This window comes from Nerophis lumbriciformis, linkage group LG01, assembly GCF_033978685.3.
Source record: "Nerophis lumbriciformis linkage group LG01, RoL_Nlum_v2.1, whole genome shotgun sequence".
NCBI lineage: Eukaryota > Metazoa > Chordata > Actinopteri > Syngnathiformes > Syngnathidae > Nerophis > Nerophis lumbriciformis.
The window spans coordinates 59,311,473-59,334,501 of record NC_084548.2 but is presented as its reverse complement, the minus strand read 5'-3'; the positions used below and the strand labels follow the sequence as shown (position 1 = coordinate 59,334,501).

Here is a 23,029-nt window from a genome sequence, read left to right as displayed (position 1 = left end):
AGGTGTATATGTATATATATATATATATATATATATATATATATATATATATATATATATATATATATATATATATATATGTGTGTGTGTGTGTGTGTGTGTGTGTGTGTGTGTGTGTGTGTGTGTGTCCATCCATCAATTTTTCTACCGCTATTTCGGGGTCATATACAGTATATATTAAAAAACATACATTTAAAAAGAACATGAAAACATCCCACATTCTAAAATACATTATAAAAACGATTAGCATCTCAAAGAAAAAAAAAAATCATGTGTGTAATATTTATTTTGTCTCTTTTCTTTTTTTTCTTCTTTCCTTATGCTACTGTTGTTTCAATACATTGTTAAATATTTGAGTATTATTACCAAAATAAGTTGTATGTATTTGTTTTGAAAATATACCCTTTTTTTAATTTCCGGGTTGTTAAATTATTTGCACTTTGAGGACTCGTTACTTGTTTCTCTCGCGAGATCTGACAACAATGCGCGCGAACCAAACACGGCGAGGATAAAGCAAAATGGCGTTTGACGGAGAAGACGTTATTGCAGTCGTCACAACTCAGTGTTCTTAACCTGTGTCCATGTACACATATATGTCGTTTATTAGACTCTATTAAATAGAGTAAATATAGTTAAGAATTGTTTGCATCCGGTTATATTAGTCTGAGCGCACTTTGATGCTACTCGAGCTAGTTTAGCTTGCTAGTTAGCTTAGCTTGTTAGCTGCTAACAAGGAGACGCAGAAGTGATCAAAAATATCGCTAAGCAGAGATCAAGTGTGAGTGTAAAGTGTTGTGATTGTGTGAAAATGTGCGAAAGAACGATAGCAGAGTACGAGGAGGAACTTTGTCCAACAAAAGAGGAGAAGGAGCGACAACATCAAAAACTTCAAGTTGTGTTACACAGAACAAGTTTGTTTACTTCTTACTCTCACATGTTTACTAACATTATATTTATTTTTTGCCACTATTCTTAAATAGATTGTCTATAGGAAGATGAATTGTCATGTGAGTATTGTTTTATGTTGTTCATAAAAACGAGACAGTTTCAGACACACAATATTTATGAGAGGTTGATGTTCCTCTCAGTTTGTAACAATGTGTATCAACATGTTTACATAAAACTCACACCGTTACCGGGGGAATATTCCAGAGAGAAGGTTAAGGGTAAACTCCTGAGTATGTAGAGCTAGAGTTTTACCTCCAAAAATAGAGAGGTAAGACAAAGTCAGAGTCAGTTACCATGGTAACTTACGCTGTAAACCTAACCTGCTAGCTAGCTGGTTTTCTGTAAAAAATAAAAAAAACACACCCAGAGTGTCCAATGTGTAGCAATATTAAAGTTATACATGTGTGTAAAAGCTATACTGACCTGCTATTTCCTTCATATCAGCGTTCGCTGATATGGCCAGCTGCCAAAATGTCTTGACTTGATGATATGTAATACAGCAGGGGTCACCAACCTTTTTGAAACCAAGTGCTAAATGATCACTTCTAAGACAGTCTTGTGAAATCACAATATCCCATTTTAACTAGCTAGCCACTAACATTTTTTAACAAATCATGAATTACTTTGCACCATGTTTGTACAAATAATAACTCATGTAAAATACAAAAGTCGACTCTCAAATTTTTAAATAGATCATGTCACACTTTGAACTGGACACCAAATCTGTTATCTGTTTCTTTGTCAGTTAGTGAAGACCAAGTCTTTAAAGGGGAACATTATCACAATTTCAGAAGGGTTGAAACCATTAAAATCAGTTCCCAGTGGCTTATTTTATTTTTCAAAGTTTTTTTCAAAATTTTACCCATCACGCAATATCCCTAAAAAAAAGCTTCAAAGTGCCTGATTTTAACCATCGTTATATACACCCATCCATTTTCCTGTGACGTCACACAATGATGCCAATACAAACAAACAGCAAGGTATAGCGACATTAGCTCAGATTCAGACTGGGATTTCAGCGGCTTAACACTGTCTGATAAGATCATTACTAACAACTATGAACTAGGTTTACAGCATATGAAATACATTTGGCAACAACATGCACTTTGAGAGTGCAGACAGCCCATTTCAGGCGCGCTAAGAACATATATTTTTCCACGATTTCAGCACTCAGGTTAACCATATCTAAATAGACACAAAATACTGCATTACACAAGACTACCCGAATGTACTCGAATGATTGAAAAAAATAAATGTTTTTAAGCTAAATTATTGGTAAACACAGTTTATGTATAATAATTTACGTAAAACCGCGAGTAATGAAGAAAGTTTTCATCTATTAATATATTCTGTAGACATACCCTCATCCGCTCTCTTTTCCTGAAAGCTGATCTGTCCAGTTTTGGAGTTGATGTCAGCAGGCCAGGAAAGCTAGGGTCGATATTCTTCTCTTGATCATCTTCGGTGGCATAAGGGACGGTGTGAGCCAAGACATCCAGGGGATTTAGCTCGCTCGTCTGCGGGAACAAACTGCCGCCATTGCTTGCCGTGCTACCGAGGTCCGTTGTCCTTGAATAGCTCACACACTCCGGCAGATTCAATGGGGGTCTGGCGGCAGATTTCTTTGACTTTATCGTTGGAAATGCATCTGCTTTGAGTGTCGCAGGATATCCACACATTCTTGCCATCTCTGTCGTAGCATAGCTTTCGTCGGTAAAGTGTGCGGAACAAACGACTGACCATTTCGTCGGCTTTTCCACACCCTCGTATTTTGAACAAATTTCGTCCAATTTCTTGCCACTTTCGCATCTTTGGGCCACTGGTGCAACTTGAATCCGTCCCTGTTCGTGTTGTTACACCCTCCGACAACACACCGACGAAAGTGAGAAAATGGCTTCCCGATGTGACGTCACGTTGTGAAAAAATATATGGTCTTTTTTCTGCAACATCAAGGTATATATTGACGCTTACATAGGTCTGGTGATAATGTTCCCCTTTAAAATATTTTCTTGGATTTTCACATTCTATTTGAGTTTTGTCTCTCTTAGAATTAAAAATGTCGAGCAAAGCGAGACCAGCTTGCTAGTAAATAAATACAATTTAAAAAATAGAGGCAGCTCACTGGTAAGTACTGCTATTTGAGCTATTTTTAGAACAGGCCAGCGGGCTACTCATCTGGTCCTTATGGGCTACCTGGTGCCCGCGGGCACCGCGTTCGTGACCCCTGTAATACAGCAAGAGGAAAATAAATACAGCAGCATAAGCGCCATCTAGTGTTTGGGAGGCACACAGCGTACGGCCACCATTTGAGTTAGAAACAATGCATGTAAGCAGGGACTACAAAATGGACGATACCAATTTTTTTTGCTGTATTTGACTAATTTAGTGGGGCAGCACAGTGGAACAGGGGTTAGTGCATCTGCCTCACAATATGAAGGTTCTGAGGAGTCCTGAGTTCAATCCTGGGCTCGGGATCTTTCTGTGTGGAGTTTGCATGTTCTCTCCGTGACTGCGTGGGTTCCCTCCGGGTACTCCGGGTACTCCGGCTTCCTCCCACCTCCAAAGACATGCACCTGGGGATAGGTTGATTGGCAACACTAAGTTGGCTTGAGTGTGTGAATGTGAGTGTGAATGTTGTCTGTCTATCTGTGTTGGCCCTGCGATGAGGTGGCGACTTGTCCAGGGTGTGAATAAACTCAGACTGCTGCTCGCTGGCAAATTTCACTTCAAAATACACCCCCAAGGATGGGACTTTAGATAATACTGTTACCAAGTTTTAATACTTTATATTTAGCATGTAGGAGTTAAAATGTATTTTGTTTATGTCCTGTAGACCTCCATCAGCTGATTGAACACCAAGAAGAATGTCTCCCTCATCTGCAGGGGGACAGTTTCACTTTAGAGTATCCACAGCCCTCACATTTTAAAGGGGACGAGGAGGATCCACAGCCCTCACATTTTAAAGAGGAAGACGAGGGAGAGTGTCTTCTTGGACAGGAGGGGACTGACCTCATCAAGTTTCCGCTGACTGTTGTCTCTGTGAAGACTGAAGACCATGAAGACAAACCACCTGAGTCCTCACACCTTCATCCCAGTTCAAGTAAGCACAACATTCAGATATCATCTAATACTGTTACGATCCGCTGCCCGGATCAGAGTTTGTTTATGTTTGTGTCACGTGTTTTCAGCACCTTGAGTTTAGTTTGTTTCTGTTGCCATGACGGCAGATTGTACGCACCTGCCTCTGGTTAGTGTTCGGGACGCGCACCTGTTGCCCGGGCGCTAATCAGAGGGCTATTTAGTCTTTGCTCTGGCCTCACTCTGTCTGGCTTCGTAGTTTGTTCTCACACAACTGATGACGACGATTATTTACTGTTTCTTAGCTACTAGTTCTCACGCTAGGCTCTTTTGGTTTGCTAGCTCCCACGCTAGCCCTTTTGTTTATTCATCATATTATTTATATTTAAAATAAATCATTTTTCCTACCTGCAAGCTGTGTCCGAAGCCGTCTGCATCCTTGGGAGAACCACACCCGCATCACGATGCGACCACGTCGTCACAGTACGAAGCCAGCAGAAAACAATTCTCCCGCACTGGCTAACGAGGAGTTGGACGAAGGTACGCTCATGGTGTTGCGAGCGATGGAAGCCGAGACGCTTCGCTATTCGACGGAGGAGAGGTCGAATCTCATGTGGGGACCTGGAGGCTCTCTTATCCCCATCGATTCCCTCTGGTCGGAAGACATCGCCGCTACACCGCAGTACCGTGCGCGCCGTCAAAGACGGAAGCCGGCCAGGAGGTCTTTCCCTCGCCGCCAAGACGCGCCGCTCCTGCAAACTCCTCCCCCGGACCGAAGCAAGCTACATTCAGCCCAAACTCCCCCTCCTCAGATGTTTGGCAACCCCATCGACCACTTCGCCAAAAAGTTCTCCGATTGGGCTGTAAGTCACATGGACAGTTGCAACAGTAATGTCATGTCATTGGCGCCTCCCGAAGAGGTAACTCCGCCCACTTCTGATGACATCAATGAGCAAGATTTTTTTTTTTCCATCTGCTTCTTTCTGTCAGCCAATGCCAAATAACTTTCATTCTAAGATAAGACATTATCAGGACATTTTTATTAAGTGTAAGTCTAGTCAGTCACATTCTGATTTTCAGACTCCACCTCCAGTGACTTTGGTTCCGCCCCCAGTGACTATTGCTCCGCCCACTGCACATATTTTTTCCCCCTGTGCTCCCACCCAATCTCAAGTGGGGGATGATAATAGTCAATTTGGACAATTTGATGAAGAGTATACCCCCCTCCATACCTTCCCCCACCCACCCTTGAAGACAGTTCCAAACCGCAAAGAGCGCGTCTGGTATCCGCGTCTTGAGGGGGGGGCTAGTACTGGGAACTGTGCTAGTGCGGTGGCACAACTTCGGCGTGCTAAGCCGCAACCTCCTGCACGGCCACCGCCACCAGTTTTTCGGCGTGCTAAGCCGCAACCTCCTGCACGGCCACCGCCACCAGTTTTTCGGCGTGCTAAGCCGCAAACCCCTGCACGGCCACCGCCACCAGTCTTTCGGCGTGCTAAACCGCAACCTCCTGCAAGGCCACTGCCACCAGTCTTCCGGCGTGCTAAACCGCAACCTCCTGCACGGCCACCGCCACCAGTCCTTCGTCCTGCTAAGCCACAACCGCCAGCTAGGCCACCTCCAGCTGCACCTCGGCTAGCACCTGTTCCTGCACCTCGGCTGACACACCAAGCTTCGTCTCCTGTACCTCCACCACGCCAAGCTCCACCATGCCAAGTTCCTCGGCTGGTTCCCACACCAGCGCCGGCTCCAAGGCTGGTTCCCACACCAGCGCCGGCTCCAAGGCTGGTTCCCACACCAGCGCCGGCTCCAAGGCTGGTTCCCACACCAGCGCCGGCTCCAAGGCTGGTTCTCACACCAGCACCGGCTCCAAGGCTGGTTCTCACACCAGCGCCGGCTCCAAGGCTGGTTCTCACACCAGCACCGACTCCAAGACCAACCCCTGTCCCGGCTCCAAGGCTGGTTCCCACACCAGCGCCGGCTCCAAGGCTGGTTCCCACACCAGCGCCGGCTCCAAGGCTGGTTACCACACCAGCGCCGGCTCCAAGGCTGGTTCCCACACCAGCGCCGGCTCCAAGGCTAGTTCCCACACCAGCGCCGGCTCCAAGGCTAGTTCCCACACCAGCGCCGGCTCCACGGCTGGTACCCACACCAGCGCCGGCTCCAAGGCTGGTTCCCACACCAGCGCCGGCTCCAAGGCTGGTACCCATACCAGCGCCGGCTCCACGGCTGGTACCCACACCAGCGCCGGCTCCACGGCTGGTACCCACACCAGCGCCGGCTCCACGGCTGGTACCAGAACCTGCACCTGCTCCACGGCTGGTACCAGAACCTGCACCTGCCTCCACGGCGACGACGTCTCCTCCTGCCTCCACGGCGACGTCGGCTCCTCCTGCCTCCACGGCGACGTCGGCTCCTCCTGCCTCCACGGCGACGTCGGCTCCTCCTGCTTCCACGGCGACGTCGGCTCCTCCTGCTTCCACGGCGACGTCGGCTCCTCCTGCTTCCACGGCGACGTCGGCTCCTCCTGTTTCCACGGCGACATCTGCTCTCTCCTTGTCTTCGTCTCAGCGACCTCGAGTGGTCTGGCTGCGCAAGCGGCGCTCTCGGAGGTTTGTTTATGGACGCCAGTGGCGCAAACAGGAGCGACACCCGAGACGTAGTCGTAGAACTCTCCGGCTGCTGAACTTCTGGCGCCACTCACGCCCACCTTCTCGGCAGCCACGAATGTGGCCTTTCCGTGGTCGCCCGCCTCGCCTGCGGCAGCGGCGTTCCACTCGCCGCCGCCACCTGACCCTTCCCCGGTGGATTCGGGGACACGTGGCCTGGCGACCCACCACCAAATCCTCCGTCCACCCTCCCTTGACTCTCGAACTATTTCTTGTTTTTTGGGTTCTAGTTTTATTTAGTGTCAAGGGACATCTGGAATCTGTCCTTTAAGGGGGGGGTACTGTTACGATCCGCTGCCCGGATCAGAGTTTGTTTATGTTTGTGTCACGTGTTTTCAGCACCTTGAGTTTAGTTTGTTTCTGTTGCCATGACGGCAGATTGTACGCACCTGCCTCTGGTTAGTGTTCGGGACGCGCACCTGTTGCCCGGGCGCTAATCAGAGGGCTATTTAGTCTTTGCTCTGGCCTCACTCTGTCTGGCTTCGTAGTTTGTTCTCACACAACTGATGACGACGATTATTTACTGTTTCTTAGCTACTAGTTCTCACGCTAGGCTCTTTTGGTTTGCTAGCTCCCACGCTAGCCCTTTTGTTTATTCATCATATTATTTATATTTAAAATAAATCATTCTTCCTACCTGCAAGCTGTGTCCGAAGCCGTCTGCATCCTTGGGAGAACCACACCCGCATCACGATGCGACCACGTCGTCACAAATACAACGTTTGTAAAAACAGATTTTCATCCAGGGACCACATTTATGATTAAAGACGGAGATATATTTGCTTTTTAACACCACCATTTAAAAATTAATGCTCATCAATCATCAACAATGTAATTGCTGGGGTGTAACCATGTGACCTAGAGGCCGTCCCCCTTACCTCATGTGGTCAATTGAAAGCAAACATTCAATATAGCTACTGTTTATTTACCTTTAGCAGCACACGTCAGTATATTTCAAAGGTTTAGTGGTGAACATTAGAGATGTATACCGAGTACTAGAGATGTCCGATAATGGCTTTTTTGCCGATATTCCGATATTGTCCAACTCTTAATTGCAGATACCGATATCAACCGATTCCGATATATACAATTGTGGAATTAACACATTATTATGCCTAATTTTATTGTGATGCCCCGCTGGATGCATTAAACAATGTAACAAGGTTTTCCAAAATAAGAGAGCAACTTCTACTCAAGTTATGGAAAAAAGTGCCAACATGGCACTGCCATATTTATTATTTAAGTCACAAAGTGCATTATTTTTTTTAACATGCCTCAAAAGAGCAGCTTGGAATTTGGTACACGCTTTCCCTGAGAGAACATTAGGAGGTTGAGGTGGGCGGTGTTAGGGGGGCGGGTTTCTGCGTTTCTAGCGTCCCGGAAGAGTTTGTGCTGCAAGGGGTTCTGGGTATTTGTTCTGTTGTGTTTATGTTGTGTTACGGTACTGATGTTCTCCTGAAATGTGTTTGTCATTCTTGTTTGGTGTGGGTTCACAGTGTGGCGCATATTTGTAACAGTGTTAAAGTTGTTTATACCTGTATGGCTGTTGACCAAGTTTGCCTTGCATTCACTTGTGAGTGTGTCAAAAGCCGTAGATATAGTGTAACTGGGCCGACACGCAAAGGCAGTGCCTTCAAGGTTTATTGGCGCTCTGTACTTCTCCCTACGTCCGTGTACACAGCGGCGTTTTAAAAAGTCAAAAATGTTCCTTTTTTTTAACCGATTTTACATTTTAAAGCATTTATCGACCAATAATATCGGCAGTCTGATATTATCAGACATCCCTACCGAGTACCATTATTTTTTTTTAGTACTGGTTCCTAATTAGGTCGGTCCATGAGGACCGTGAAGATCCTGGACTAACGACACAACTATTGGTATTTTGTGTTCCAGCTGACTGACGTAACTATGACACGTTGCCACATTGAGTTCAGCTGCCGCTGCTACACATTAAAATCACCTTTAAATAATGACAAATAAGGAAGCAACAACAGACAAAAGTTTGTACCACAACAATATTTCCTCCTCAAAGTCACGCACGCTGTTTCAGTTTGAAGTGAACGCGTCACGACCGCGTTTTACCAACTGTCCCCCGAGGCATTAATCCAATATTAAAGGGGAACATTATCACAATTTCAGAATGGTTAAAACCATTAAAAATCAGTTCCCAGTGGCTTATTATATTTTTCGAAGTTTTTTTTCAAAATTTTACCCATGACGCAATATCCCTAAAAAAAGCTTCAAAGTGCCTGATTTTAACCATCGTTATAAACACCCGTCCATTTTCCTGTGACGTCACATAGTGAAGCCAACACAAACAAACATGGCGGAAAGAACAGCAAGCTATAGCGACATTAGCTCGGATTCAGACTCGGATTTCAGCGGTTTAAGCGATTCAACAGATTACGAATGTATTGAAACGGATGGTTGTAGTGTGGAGGCAGGTAGCGAAAACGAAATTGAAGAAGAAACTGAAGCTATTGAGCCATATCGGTTTGAACCGTATGCAAGCGAAACCGACGAAAACGACACAACAACCAGCGACACGGGAGAAAGCGAGGACGAATTTGGCGATCGCCTTCTAACCAACGATTGGTATGTGTTTGTTTGGCATTAAAGGAAAGTAACAACTATGAACTAGGTTTACAGCATATGAAATACATTTGGCAACAACATGCACTTTGAGAGTGCAGACAGCCCAATTTTCATTCTTCTCTTGATCATCTTCGATGGCATAAGGGACGGTGTGAGCCACGACATCCAGGGGGTTTAGCTTGCTCGTCTGCGGGAACAAACTGCCGCCATTGCTTGCCGTGCTACCGAGGACCTTTGTCCCTGAATTGCTCACACACTCCGGCAGATTCTGGCGGCAGATTTGTTTGACTTTATCGTTGGAAATGCATCTGCTTTTGAGTGTCGCAGGATATCCACACATTCTTGCCATCTCTGTCGTAGCATAGCTTTCGTCGGTAAAGTGTGCGGAACAAACTGTTACGATCCGCTGCACGGATCATAGTTTGTTTATGTTTCTCGTCACATATGTTTTCAGCACATTTGATTTTGTTTGTGTTCAGTTGCCATGTCAGCTGATTACTTTCACCTGCCTCTGGTTAGTGTTCGGGACGCGCACCTGTTGCCCGGGCACTAATCAGAGGGCTATTTAGTCTTTGCTCTGGCCTCACTCCGTCTGGCTTCGTAGTTTGTTCTCACACAACTGATGACGACGATTATGTACTGTTTCTTAGCTACTAGTTCTCACGCTAGGCTCTTTTGGTTTGCTAGCTCCCACGCTAGCCCTTTTGTTTATTCATCATATTATTTATATTTATAATAAATAATTTTTCCTACCTGCAAGCTGTGTCCGAAGCCATCTGCATCCTTGGGAGAACCACACCCGCATCACTATGCGACCACGTCGTTTCAGTACGAAGCCAGCAAAAAACAATTCTCCCGCACTGGCTAACGAGGAGTTGGACGAAGGGACGCTCATGGTGTTGCGAGCGATGGAAGCCGAGACGCTTCGCTATTCGGCGGAGGAGAGGTCGAATCTCATGTGGGGACCTGGAGGCTCTCTTATCCCCATCGATTCCCTCTGGTCGGAAGACATCGCCGCTACACCGCAGTACCGTGCGCGCCGTCAAAGACGGAAGCCGGCCAGGAGGTCTTTCCCTCGCCGCCAAGACGCGCCGCTCCTGCAAACTCCTCCCCCGGACCGAAGCAAGCTACATGCAGCTCAAACTCCCCCTCCTCAGATGTTTGGCAACCCCATCGACCACTTCGCCAAAAAATTCTCCGATTGGGCTGTAAGTCACATGGACAGTTGTAACAGTGATGTCATTTCATTGGCGCCTCCCGAAGAGGTAACTCCGCCCACTTCTGATGACATCATTGAACAAGATTTTTTTTTTCCTTCTTCTAATTCTTTCTGTCAGCCAATACCAAATGATTTTCATTCTAAGATAAAACATTATCAGGACATTTTTGCTAAGTGTAAATCTAGTCAGTCACATTCTGATTTTCAAACTCCACCTCCAGTGACTTTGTTTCCGCCCCCAGTGACTATTGCTCCGCCCACTGCACATATTTTTTCCCCCTGTGCTCCCACCCAATCTCAAGTGAGGAGTAATAATAGTCAATTTGGACAATTTAAAGAAGAGTATACCCCCCTTCATACCTCCCCCCACCCACCCTTGAAGACGGTTCCAAACCGCAAAGAGCGCGTCTGGTATCCGCGTCTTGAGGGGGGGGCTAGTACTGGGAACTGTGCTAGTGCGGTGGCACAACTTCGGCGTACTAAGCCGCAACCACCTGCACGGCCACCGCCACCAGTTTTTCGGCGTGCTAAGCCGCAACCTCCTGCACGGCCACCGCCACCAGTTTTTCGGCGTGCTAAGCCGCAACCCCCTGCACGGCCACCGCCACCAGTCTTTCGGCGTGCTAAACCGCAACCTCCTGCAAGGCCACCGCCACCAGTCTTTCGGCGTGCTAAGCCGCAACTTCCTGCAAGGCCACCGCCACCAGTCTTCCGGCGTGCTAAACCGCAACCTCCTGCACGGCCACCGCCACCAGTCCTTCGTCCTGCTAAGCCACAACCGCCAGCTAGGCCACCTCCAGCTGCACCTCGGCTAGCACCTGTTCCTGCACCTCGGCTGACACACCAAGCTTCGTCTCCAGTACCTCCACCACGCCAAGCTCCACCATGCCAAGTTCCTCGGCTGGTTCCCACACCAGCGCCGGCTCCAAGGCTGGTTCTCACACCAGCGCCGGCTCCAAGGCTGGTTCTCACACCAGCGCCGGCTCCAAGGCTGGTTCTCACACCAGCGCCGGCTCCAAGGCTGGTTCTCACACCAGCGCCGGCTCCAAGGCTGGTTCTCACACCAGCGCCGGCTCCAAGGCTGGTTCCCACACCAGCGCCGGCTCCAAGGCTGGTTCCCAAACCAGCGCCGGCTCCAAGGCTGGTTCCCACACCAGCGCCGGCTCCAAGGCTGGTTCCCACACCAGCGCCGGCTCCAAGGCTGGTTCCCACACCAGCGCCGGCTCCAAGGCTGGTTCCCACACCAGCGCCGGCTCCAAGGCTGGTTCCCACACCAGCGCCGGCTCCAAGGCTGGTTCCCACACCAGCGCCGGCTCCAAGGCTGGTTCCCACACCAGCGCCGGCTCCAAGGCTGGTTCCCACACCAGCGCCGGCTCCACGGCTGGTTCCCACACCAGCGCCGGCTCCACGGCTGGTACCCACACCAGCGTCGGCTCCACGGCTGGTACCCACACCAGCGCCGGCTCCACGGCTGGTACCCACACCAGCGCCGGCTCCACGGCTGGTACCAGAACCTGCACCTGCTCCACGGCTGGTACCAGAACCTGCACCTGCTTCCACGGCGACGACGTCTCCTTCTGCCTCCACGGCGACGTCGGCTCCTCCTGCCTCCACGGCGACGTCGGCTCCTCCTGCCTCCACGGCGACGTCGGCTCCTCCTGCCTCCACGGCGACGTCGGCTCCTCCTGTTTCCACGGCGACGTCTGCTCTTTCCTCGTCTTCGTCTCAGCGACCTCGAGTGGTCTGGCTGAGCAAGCGGCGCTCTCGGAGGTTTGTTTATGGACGCCAGTGGCGCAAACAGCAGCGACACCCGAGACGTAGTCGTAGAACTCTCCGGCTGCTGAACTTCTGGCGCCACTCACGCCCACCTTCTCGGCAGCCACGAATGTGGCCTTTCCGTGGTCGCCCGCCTCGCCTGCGGCAGCGGCGTTCCACTCGCCGCCGCCACCTGACTCTTCCCCGGTGGATTCGGGGACACGTGGCCTGGCGACCCACCACCAAATCCTCCCTCCACCCTCCCTTGACTCTCGAACTATTTCTTGTTTTTTGGGTTCTAGTTTTATTTAGTGTCAAGGGACATCTGGAATCTGTCCTTTAAGGGGGGGGTACTGTTACGATCCGCTGCCCGGATCAGAGTTTGTTTATGTTTGTGTCACGTGTTTTCAGCACCTTGAGTTTAGTTTGTTTCTGTTGCCATGACGGCAGATTGTACGCACCTGCCTCTGGTTAGTGTTCGGGACGCGCACCTGTTGCCCGGGCGCTAATCAGAGGGCTATTTAGTCTTTGCTCTGGCCTCACTCTGTCTGGCTTCGTAGTTTGTTCTCACACAACTGATGACGACGATTATTTACTGTTTCTTAGCTACTAGTTCTCACGCTAGGCTCTTTTGGTTTGCTAGCTCCCACGCTAGCCCTTTTGTTTATTCATCATATTATTTATATTTAAAATAAATCATTTTTCCTACCTGCAAGCTGTGTCCGAAGCCGTCTGCATCCTTGGGAGAACCACACCCGCATCACGATGCGACCACGTCGTCACAAATACAACGTTTGTAAAAACAGATTTTCATCCAGGGACCACATTTATGATTAAAGACGGAGATATATTTGCTTTTTAACACCACCATTTAAAAATGAATGCTCATCAATCATCAACAATGTAATTGCTGGGGTGTAACCATGTGACCTAGAGGCCGTCCCCCTTACCTCATGTGGTCAATTGAAAGCAAACATTCAATATAGCTACTGTTTATTTACCTTTAGCAGCACACATGTCAGTATATTTCAAAGGTTTAGTGGTGAACATTAGAGATGTATACCGAGTACTAGAGATGTCCGATAATGGCTTTTTTGCCGATATTCCGATATTGTCCAACTCTTAATTGCAGATACCGATATCAACCGATTCCGATATATACAATTGTGGAATTAACACATTATTATGCCTAATTTTATTGTGATGCCCCGCTGGATGCATTAAACAATGTAACAAGGTTTTCCAAAATAAGAGAGCAACTTCTACTCAAGTTATGGAAAAAAGTGCCAACATGGCACTGCCATATTTATTATTTAAGTCACAAAGTGCATTATTTTTTTTAACATGCCTCAAAAGAGCAGCTTGGAATTTGGTACACGCTTTCCCTGAGAGAACATTAGGAGGTTGAGGTGGGCGGTGTTAGGGGGGGCGGGTTTCTGCGTTTCTAGCGTCCCGGAAGAGTTTGTGCTGCAAGGGGTTCTGGGTATTTGTTCTGTTGTGTTTATGTTGTGTTACGGTACTGATGTTCTCCTGAAATGTGTTTGTCATTCTTGTTTGGTGTGGGTTCACAGTGTGGCGCATATTTGTAACAGTGTTAAAGTTGTTTATACCTGTATAGCTGTTGACCAAGTTTGCCTTGCATTCACTTGTGAGTGTGTCAAAAGCCGTAGATATAGTGTAACTGGGCCGACACGCAAAGGCAGTGCCTTCAAGGTTTATTGGCGCTCTGTACTTCTCCCTACGTCCGTGTACACAGCGGCGTTTTAAAAAGTCAAAAATTTTCCTTTTTTTTAACCGATTTTACATTTTAAAGCATTTATCGACCAATAATATCGGCAGTCTGATATTATCGGACATCCCTACCGAGTACCATTATTTTTTTTAGTACTGGTTCCTAATTAGGTCGGTCCATGAGGACCGTGAAGATCCTGGACTAACGACACAACTATTGGTATTTTGTGTTCCAGCTGACTGACGTAACTATGACACGTTGCCACATTGAGTTCAGCTGCCGCTGCTACACATTAAAATCACCTTTAAATAATGACAATTAAGGAAGCAACAACAGACAAAAGTTTGTACCACAACAATATTTCCTCCTCAAAGTCACGCACGCTGTTTCAGTTTGAAGTGAACGCGTCACGACCGCGTTTTACCAACTGTCCCCCGAGGCATTAATCCAATATTAAAGGGGAACATTATCACAATTTCAGAATGGTTAAAACCATTAAAAAATCAGTTCCCAGTGGCTTGTTATATTTTTCGAAGTTTTTTTTCTAAATTTTACCCATGACACAATATCCCTAAAAAAAAGCTTCAAAGTGCCTGATTTTAACCATCGTTATAAACACCCGTCCATTTTCCTGTGACGTCACATAGTGAAGCCAACTCAAACAAACATGGCGGAAAGAACAGCAAGCTATAGCGACATTAGCTCGGATTCAGACTCGGATTTCAGCGGTTTAAGCGATTCAACAGATTACGAATGTATTGAAACGGATGGTTGTAGTGTGGAGGCAGGTAGCGAAAACGAAATTGAAGAAGAAACTGAAGCTATTGAGCCATATCGGTTTGAACCGTATGCAAGCGAAACCGACGAAAACGACACAACAGCCAGCGACACGGGAGAAAGCGAGGACGAATTTGGCGATCGCCTTCTAACCAACGATTGGTATGTGTTTGTTTGGCATTAAAGGAAACTAACAACTATGAACTAGGTTTACAGCATATGAAATACATTTGGCAACAACATGCACTTTGAGAGTGCAGACAGCCCAATTTTCATTCTTCTCTTGATCATCTTCGATGGCATAAGGGACGGTGTGAGCCACGACATCCAGGGGGTTTAGCTTGCTCGTCTGCGGGAACAAACTGCCGCCATTGCTTGCCGTGCTACCGAGGTCCTTTGTCCCTGAATTGCTCACACACTCCGGCAGATTCTGGCGGCAGATTTGTTTGACTTTATCGTTGGAAATGCATCTGCTTTTGAGTGTCGCAGGATATCCACACATTCTTGCCATCTCTGTCGTAGCATAGCTTTCGTCGGTAAAGTGTGCGGAACAAACGTCCAATTTCTTGCCACTTTCGCATCTTTGGGCCACTGGTGCAACTTGAATCTGTCCCTGTTCGTGTTGTTACACCCTCTGACAACACACCGACGAGGCATGATGTCTCCAAGGTACGGAAAACAGTCGAAAAAAACGGAAAATAACAGAGCTGATTTGACTCGGTGTTTGAGAAAATGGCGGATTGCTTCCCGATGTGACGCCACGTTGTGACGTCATCGCTCCGAGAGCGAATATTAGAAAGGCGTTTAATTCGCCAAAATTCACCCATTTAGAGTTCGGAAATCGGTTAAAAAAATATATGGTCTTTTTTCTGCAACATCAAGGTATATATTGACGCTTACATAGGTCTGGTGATAATGTTCCCTTTTAATCCACTCAGAAACATGAAAAATTAAAAAAAAATACACTAATCCATAAAGTTGCTTTGAAGCAAGATATCACCCGCTGTGACTGACAGGTCTCCGGTTTCCATCTGACGTCACTCTATTGCGCCGCGTTTGTGTCATTAAAAGACATCTTGCTTAAATGTGTTTTAGTTCGTCCTGTCTCTTGACTACAAACTGGACCATTGCGCATTACACTTGCTCACTGAGCCTTTTTATATATATAATACACACACACACACACACACACACACACACACACACACACACACACATCGGTAGCTATTAACAGTCAACATGGTTTCCGGTCCGTCAATCAAATATGTCTGTGTCCAACATAAACACAAATAACAATTCCTTATGTTACAAAATGCACACCCATATAACATGCTAAGTGATTATATTGACTTATATGATATATTTGATATATCATGTAAAAGGTCTGTGGTCGGCACATGAATGCCATACATAAATATTATTACAGCTGTGTGTGTTATTTACAAGAAGATGACATAACTACATTTTACCTTGCACTGCACACATAGTTAAGACTTCAATTAAACAGCTGTTGATAAAAGACTTCCCTATTCTGAGATGTTACAGAACATCATGTTGGGAGGTGTTCAACCTCTTAAGCTAATAGAGATGATCATTAAAATGCCTTTTTTCACGTTTTTATTTCTACAAATTATGTATAGTACCGATAAGAGTATCGATAAATTCTGGTATCGACAAGGAATATCGATTAGGGTATCATATCAATAAATTCTTAACGATTTAAATCCTGACTGAAGATAACAGCTAGATATCTTAAAAAAATAATATGAATGTTTATTTGGATTTAGTTACTTCTCTGCTGTCCAGCAATGTCTCAACACCTACGAGAGATGAATTAATCTACTTTATTAATACTAATTAGCGATGTTTTCTTGATGTTAAACATTGCGGCATACAAGCTACAACAACACACAAATTCATTCTATGTGAAAGTTTCCTTAAGGAAAATATTGATATGTAAATAAGAAGAGTAAATAAATCTTAAACAGGATTTTACAGTTTAAATCCAGATGTCGATGCTCCTCTTAGACCAGGGGTCGGCAACCTTTACCACTCAAAGAGCCATTTTGACCAGTTTCACAAATTAAAGAAAACAATGGGAGCCACAAAACTCTTTTGAAATTTAAAATGAATTAACACTGCATACAAAGTTGTTTTTTTTGCTTTGTGCTATGTATAAACCAGGGGTCTCAGACACGCGGTCCGCACCTTAACAGGAAAATGTAATGTTAGTGCGGCCCGCAAGTTTTATATGAATGGCGCTTGACAGCATCACACTTGCCAGCCCTCCCGATTGTTCCGGGAGACGACCAAATTTTTCATGTGTGGGGGAGCAGGGTTGGGGGGGGGCGGGTTTTGGTGGTAGCTGCGGTGTATAATGTAGCCCGGAAGAGTTAGGGCTGCATGGGATTCTGGGTATTTTTTCTGTTGTGTTTATGTTGTGTTACGGTGCAGATGTTCTCCCGAAATATGTTTGTCATTCTTGTTTGGTGTGGGTTCACAGTGTGGCGCATATTTGTAACAGTGTTAAAGTTGTTTATACGGCCACCGTCAGTGTAACCTGTGTGGCTGTTGACCAAGTATGCCTTGCTGTCACTTATGTGTGCAAGCAGAAGCTGCATACAACATGTGACTGAGCTGGCACGCTGTTCGTACAGGCTGTAGAGGGCGTTAAATGCTGTGCCATCACGGCACGCCCTTATTATTGTTGTTAGGGTGAAAATCGGAGAATATTTGCCCCGGGAGATATCTGGGAGAGGCACTGAAATCCGGAAGTATCCCGGGAAAATCGGGGGGGTCGGTAAGTATGCAGCTGAGCCGCATCAGAGTGGTCAAAGAGCCGCATGCGGCTCTGGAGCAGCGTGTTGCCGACCCCTGTCTTAGACACACGTACTAAAGGTGTTTGTGAAATCCCCTGATGTCTTTTTGGTGCTAAATTTACCACAACATTAGCGCCGCATAAAACATCATGTTGCTATGGTTCAACGTTTCAGGAAAAAAAATACTTTAAAGCCTTATTCAGCTATTTGCTGACGTAAACTAGTCATATTTAGCAAAATTCTACCGCTAATTAATATCGGCTCCAAATATCGGTTAGTGGTCTCCTTGACTACTAATAATTGGTATTGGTATCTAATTTATTTGTAGTAGGTGCTTTTGACTAAATGATCTCATATAAGGCTGAAACGACGCGTCGACGTAGTCGACGTCATCGATTACGTAAATACGTCGACGCCGTTTTTGTGCGTCGACGCGTCGCATACCTTATTTCCTTGAATAGCCTCCGGGGCGCTAATTAATTTAAAACCTCTTCTCACTCCTGCGCTTACCAAAAGCGTGGGGTAAATTTAGGCCTGCGCTTATAAATTTTAAGGATACCATCATGAAAAGCACATTTAATAAAAAAAAAGTTATTATGGTCTTACCTTTACTTATAAATGAGTATTCTGATCAAAGGCATCGATAACTTGTTTATAGAAGTCTTCCTTATCTTTCTTCAGTTTTAAAAGTCTCTCTGTCTCGATGGAGATATTCCTTTAAGTATTACCTCCTGCTTCGATTGAAAGTCCAGTTTAGAAAACTGTTTTATTTTAGATATATAATCCTCCATGTTAAAAGTGCAAGCAAACGATCGCTGCTCACTCTTGTTGCTTGTTGTCTTCTTCTGCAGCACCGGTCTTCTGCAGTACCGGTAGTCGCAAGAAGGATCACTAGCGCCCTCTACCAGCAGGAGGCAGGAGTCATTTAATGACTCATATTTGACACACGCAGCTACGGTATATTAATAAAACATAGCTGCTTACTGTTCTTTTTAGCATATTCAATAGCTTGGACCTTAAATCCTACTGAATAGGTCTTAATCTTCTTCCCTTTATGCGATTTCAAATGATTGAAATCAGCCTCCTCCATTTTGAAAATGATGACTCTTGACGTGACGAGTTTGACCCGGCGGAAGTTCTAAGCATATGCTAATTATTTTGCGAAACGAGTTTGACCCGGCAGTAATTCGAGGCATGCAAATACTATATATCCTGCGCCAATTCAAGGAAATACGCACTTTTTTGTATTGAATGTTTATCTTTATTTTTGCACATTTCAAAGCAAAATAAGCAATACTTTTACTTTTGAAATGCTTATACTATTGCAGAATATTAAGATTTGCACTGGATGTTTACTTTTATATTTGCACATTAAAAAGCAAATAAGCTACTTTTAATTTTGTTAAATGTTAAAAGTTTTAAATGTTTACATTGTTACAGAATATTTTGTCATGTTGTTGTCAATGTTGACTGAGTGGCCATACTTTTTTTTTTGTAAATAAAAGCCATGCCTTTTGAAAAAACTGGCCTACATTTATTTTTTTCATCTTCATTTAAAAAAAAAAAAAAATCGGTAAAAGGAAAAATAATCTATAGATTAATCGAAAAAATAATCTATAGATTAACCGATTAATCGATAGAAAAATAATCGTTAGCTGCAGCCTTAATCTCATAAAAGGATTGATGAAATCATCTTACTTTTTGGGAAGTGAACTAGTGGTGGGTCATGCTACAAATGTGTGTGTAAGCGTACAATTTATTTTAAACTATTTAAGATTTGTAAATGATTTACATTTTTTAAATCACAATTATAATCAGCAGAAAAATATGAAGATTGCGTAACAATATCAACAAAATATTTAAACTATTTCATTATTCTTTCATAGAATTGTTTAAGCTATAAAAAGTCATAACCGACCGGTGTCCAGAGACCTACACCCTGAATTTTTAAACAGAAACGACAGAAAACGGATTTTGCACAAAAAAAAGTGTCGATCTAATATCTAGTATCAGTCATATACTGTAGTACCGTTGGTATCATCAGCATCGATTTATGGACCACACTTGGGAAAGGACAGACAGCAACAGAGCACATCAGTTGTCTCTGATGCTGTAATATTATCATCTCTCTAGATTCTTATTAATCTACTTGGTCATTTACTGTTAGAATACCGGTCTTTTTCTCCAGTTCCACAGTTGGTTTGTTTCCCCTGGGGGGGGGGGTTACCCACATATGCGGTCCTCTCCAAGGTTTCTCATAGTCATTCACATTGACGTCTCACTGGGGTGAGTTTTTCCTTGCCCTTATGTGGGCTCTGTACCGAGGATGTCGTTGTGGCTTGTGCAGCCCTTTGAGACACTTGTGATTTAGGGCTATATAAATAAACATTAATTGATTGATTGATTGATTAAGATCCCCATTACCTGCTGCAGTAGCAGCCAATATTCTTCCGGAGGTCTAACCTTTCACAATGCTTTTATACATGCACAACATTAGGGCAAAAAGGAACACACGCATTCATACATAACAAACAACACCACATTAATTACATACAATCATAATGCTAGTATGGAATCACACAGTAGTCATAAATTACAGTATAGTTTACAAAACAAAATGTACAAAGTATTTGTACACTATCCAGTTAGAAAAAATGATCTAAAATAAAAAATTAATCATTACCCTATTATTGTCTTACTGCTGTTTATTTTTGTCATGTATTGCTCCCGTTATTCCCTGATGTACGGTCTGGTTTTGACATCTTGAATGTCAACGTGGTGACTGATGAGATCCTCAGAGACATTATCAGAACATATGCTGGTGCAGGACAATGGGTCGTGTGACTGGGTACATCTGGACTTTTTTAAAGCATGTGTTTGTCTAACTTGTGTCCTGCAGACGTCTGTGAAGAACATCTCCCTGAGCAGCAAGAGCGGACCTCAAGGATGGAGCGGAATCAGTCACAACCCCCCTATATTAAAAAGGAAAAGGAGGAGCTGCAGTACCCCCACATTGAAGAGGAAGAGGAGTCAAAGCAACCCCACATTAAAGAAGAAGAAGAGGACCCACTGACCCCCCATTTTAAAGAGGAAGCTCTACATTACCCTCACATCAAAGAGGAAGAGGGGGAACACAGCATCAGTCAGGAGGGAGAGCATCTTGAACGTTTGGAGGAGTTCCCAGTGATTGGTGTGATTGTGAAGAGTGAAGATGATGAGGTCAAAGGTGAAAGTGAGGAGAAGAGAGAGGCGGAGCCTCCAAGCAGCAGCTCAACTCAACACATGACAACAGAAGCTGATGGAATACACTGTGGAGGATCACAAGCAGACAAGATCTTAGCTCCACTATCAGATAGTGACGACACAACGTCTCACTCTCCTGACACTGATGATGAAGACTCTGAAGATGATAAGACATGTCACACTGACAACACACACTTGACATGTTCTTACTGTGACAAAACTTTTAAATATCTGAGTGATCTGAAAGTACACATGAGAACACACACTGGAGAAAAACTTTTTTCCTGTTCAGTTTGTGGCAAAGGTTTTACACAAAGTGAAGATTTGAAAAGACACTTGAGAATACACACTGGAGAAAAACCTTTTACCTGTTCAATATGTTGTAAAAGTTTTGCACTAAGTCAATGTTTGAAAAGACACACGAGAACGCACACTGGAGAAAAACCATATTCCTGTTCAAGCTGCAACAAAACGTTTTCTGACCAATCAGCACTTGTAAGACACACAATGATACACACTGGAAAGAAACCTTTTGGGTGTCCAATTTGTGGTAAAGGTTTTGCACTAAAAAAATATTTGAAAAGTCACACAAGAACACACAGTGGAGAAAAAACTTTTACGTGTTCAAATTGCAACAAAAGCTTTTATGAGCGAGCAAAACTTGTAGCACACATGAGAAAACACACTGGAGAAAAACCCTTTTTCTGCTCAATCTGCGGTAATCGTTTTACTCAAAGGCATACTTTGAAAACACACATGAGAATGCACACTGGAGAGAAACCTTTTTCCTGTTCAATCTGTGGTATAGATTTTACTCAAAGACAGCATTTGAAAACACACATGAGAATACACACTGGAGAAAAACCTTTTCCCTGCTCAGAATGCGGTAAAGGTTTTGTACGAAAAAATTGTTTGAAGGAACACATGAGTACGCACACTGGAGAAAAATCGTATTCTTGTTCAATCTGTAGTAAAGGTTTTGGACGAAGTCAGTATTTGAAAAGACACATGCAGAACCATAGTTGAAAGAGTGTTGCGGTGTGTGAACTGTCAAAACTGACTTTCTAATAACACATAACATGTGTGACATTGCTGTTGTCTGTGTAACACAATCTTGTTAATAGGATACTAACATTTATGGATTAGATATATTCGATCAGTGTTTTTTTTATAGTTAAATACAGGCATTATTATGTAAAATTGTGTACTTTGATTTAAAAATGAAAAGAACAATTTGACTGAAAAGGCTAGAGTAAAAAGTACAAAACATGTTCTTCTGGACCACTTCTGGAAGCATATTGTTATTTACTTTATACATCATTTAAGCAGTTGTGTTTTATACAAGATACTTTACTTTTAAATTGAGTGACTTTATGAATCATTTGTTGGGTCTTGATAATCCATTCTATTAATTATCTTTATTACTCTCTTTTGTAATATGAATATTGTTTTGTGATTGTTTTATATGTATGTCCCCAGACCTTTTTGCAATAAACGATGTATGCTTCAACAAAATTTGGGAACAATAAACATAGTTACTTTTTGTGAGTATGTATTTTTTCCATTTAATATTGCAGGCATTTTTGATGTTTTGTTCTTGTGATTTAAAAAAAAAAAAAAAAAATCTGTCTTTATAGCACTCACACTTGTCTCAATGCGCGTTGCATTGAGCTTCATTAGTTGAACATGAACTATGTCACAACCCTCCAGTCTTTTGATCAAATGTGATATTGTAACAATGCAGAATAAAATATTTGTCTTTAAAATCTAAGTACCAACAAAAGAGAGTTTATTTGCAATTTTAATTATACTTAACATATTTTAACGTCAATTGTTTACTTCTCTCCTCCTCTCTGAGCTGCCACCTTACCGTGGTAGAGGAGTTTGCGTGTCCCAATGATCCTAGGAGCTATGTTGTCCGGGGGCTTCCATGCCCCCTGGTAGGGTCTCCCAAGACAAACAGGTCCTAGGTGAGGGATCGGACAAAGAGCAGCTCGAAGACTTCTATGGAAATGCAAGAACCGAGACTCAGATTTCCCTCGCCCGGACGCGGGTCACCGGGGCCAGGCCCGGAGTTGGGGCACGATGGCGAGCGCCTGGTGGCCGGGCCTGTCCCCATGGGGCCCGGCCGGGCACAGCCCGAAGAGGCAACGTGGGTCCACCCTCCAATGGGCTCACCACCCATAGCAGGGGC

At 44.6% G+C, this 23,029-nt stretch overlaps 1 protein-coding gene across 1 annotated transcript; it reads left to right on the top strand.

Annotated features, from left to right (window-relative positions):
- Positions 1-497: 497 nt before the first annotated feature.
- Positions 498-22,538, top strand: LOC133570274 (uncharacterized). The gene is made up of 3 exons (XM_061923115.2): positions 498-911; positions 3,782-4,048; positions 20,492-22,538. The coding sequence occupies exons 1-3, from the start codon at positions 809-811 to the stop codon at positions 21,859-21,861; spliced, it is 1,740 nt and encodes a 579-aa protein (XP_061779099.2). The 5' UTR covers positions 498-808; the 3' UTR covers positions 21,862-22,538.
- The last annotated feature ends 491 nt before the right edge of the window (positions 22,539-23,029 follow it).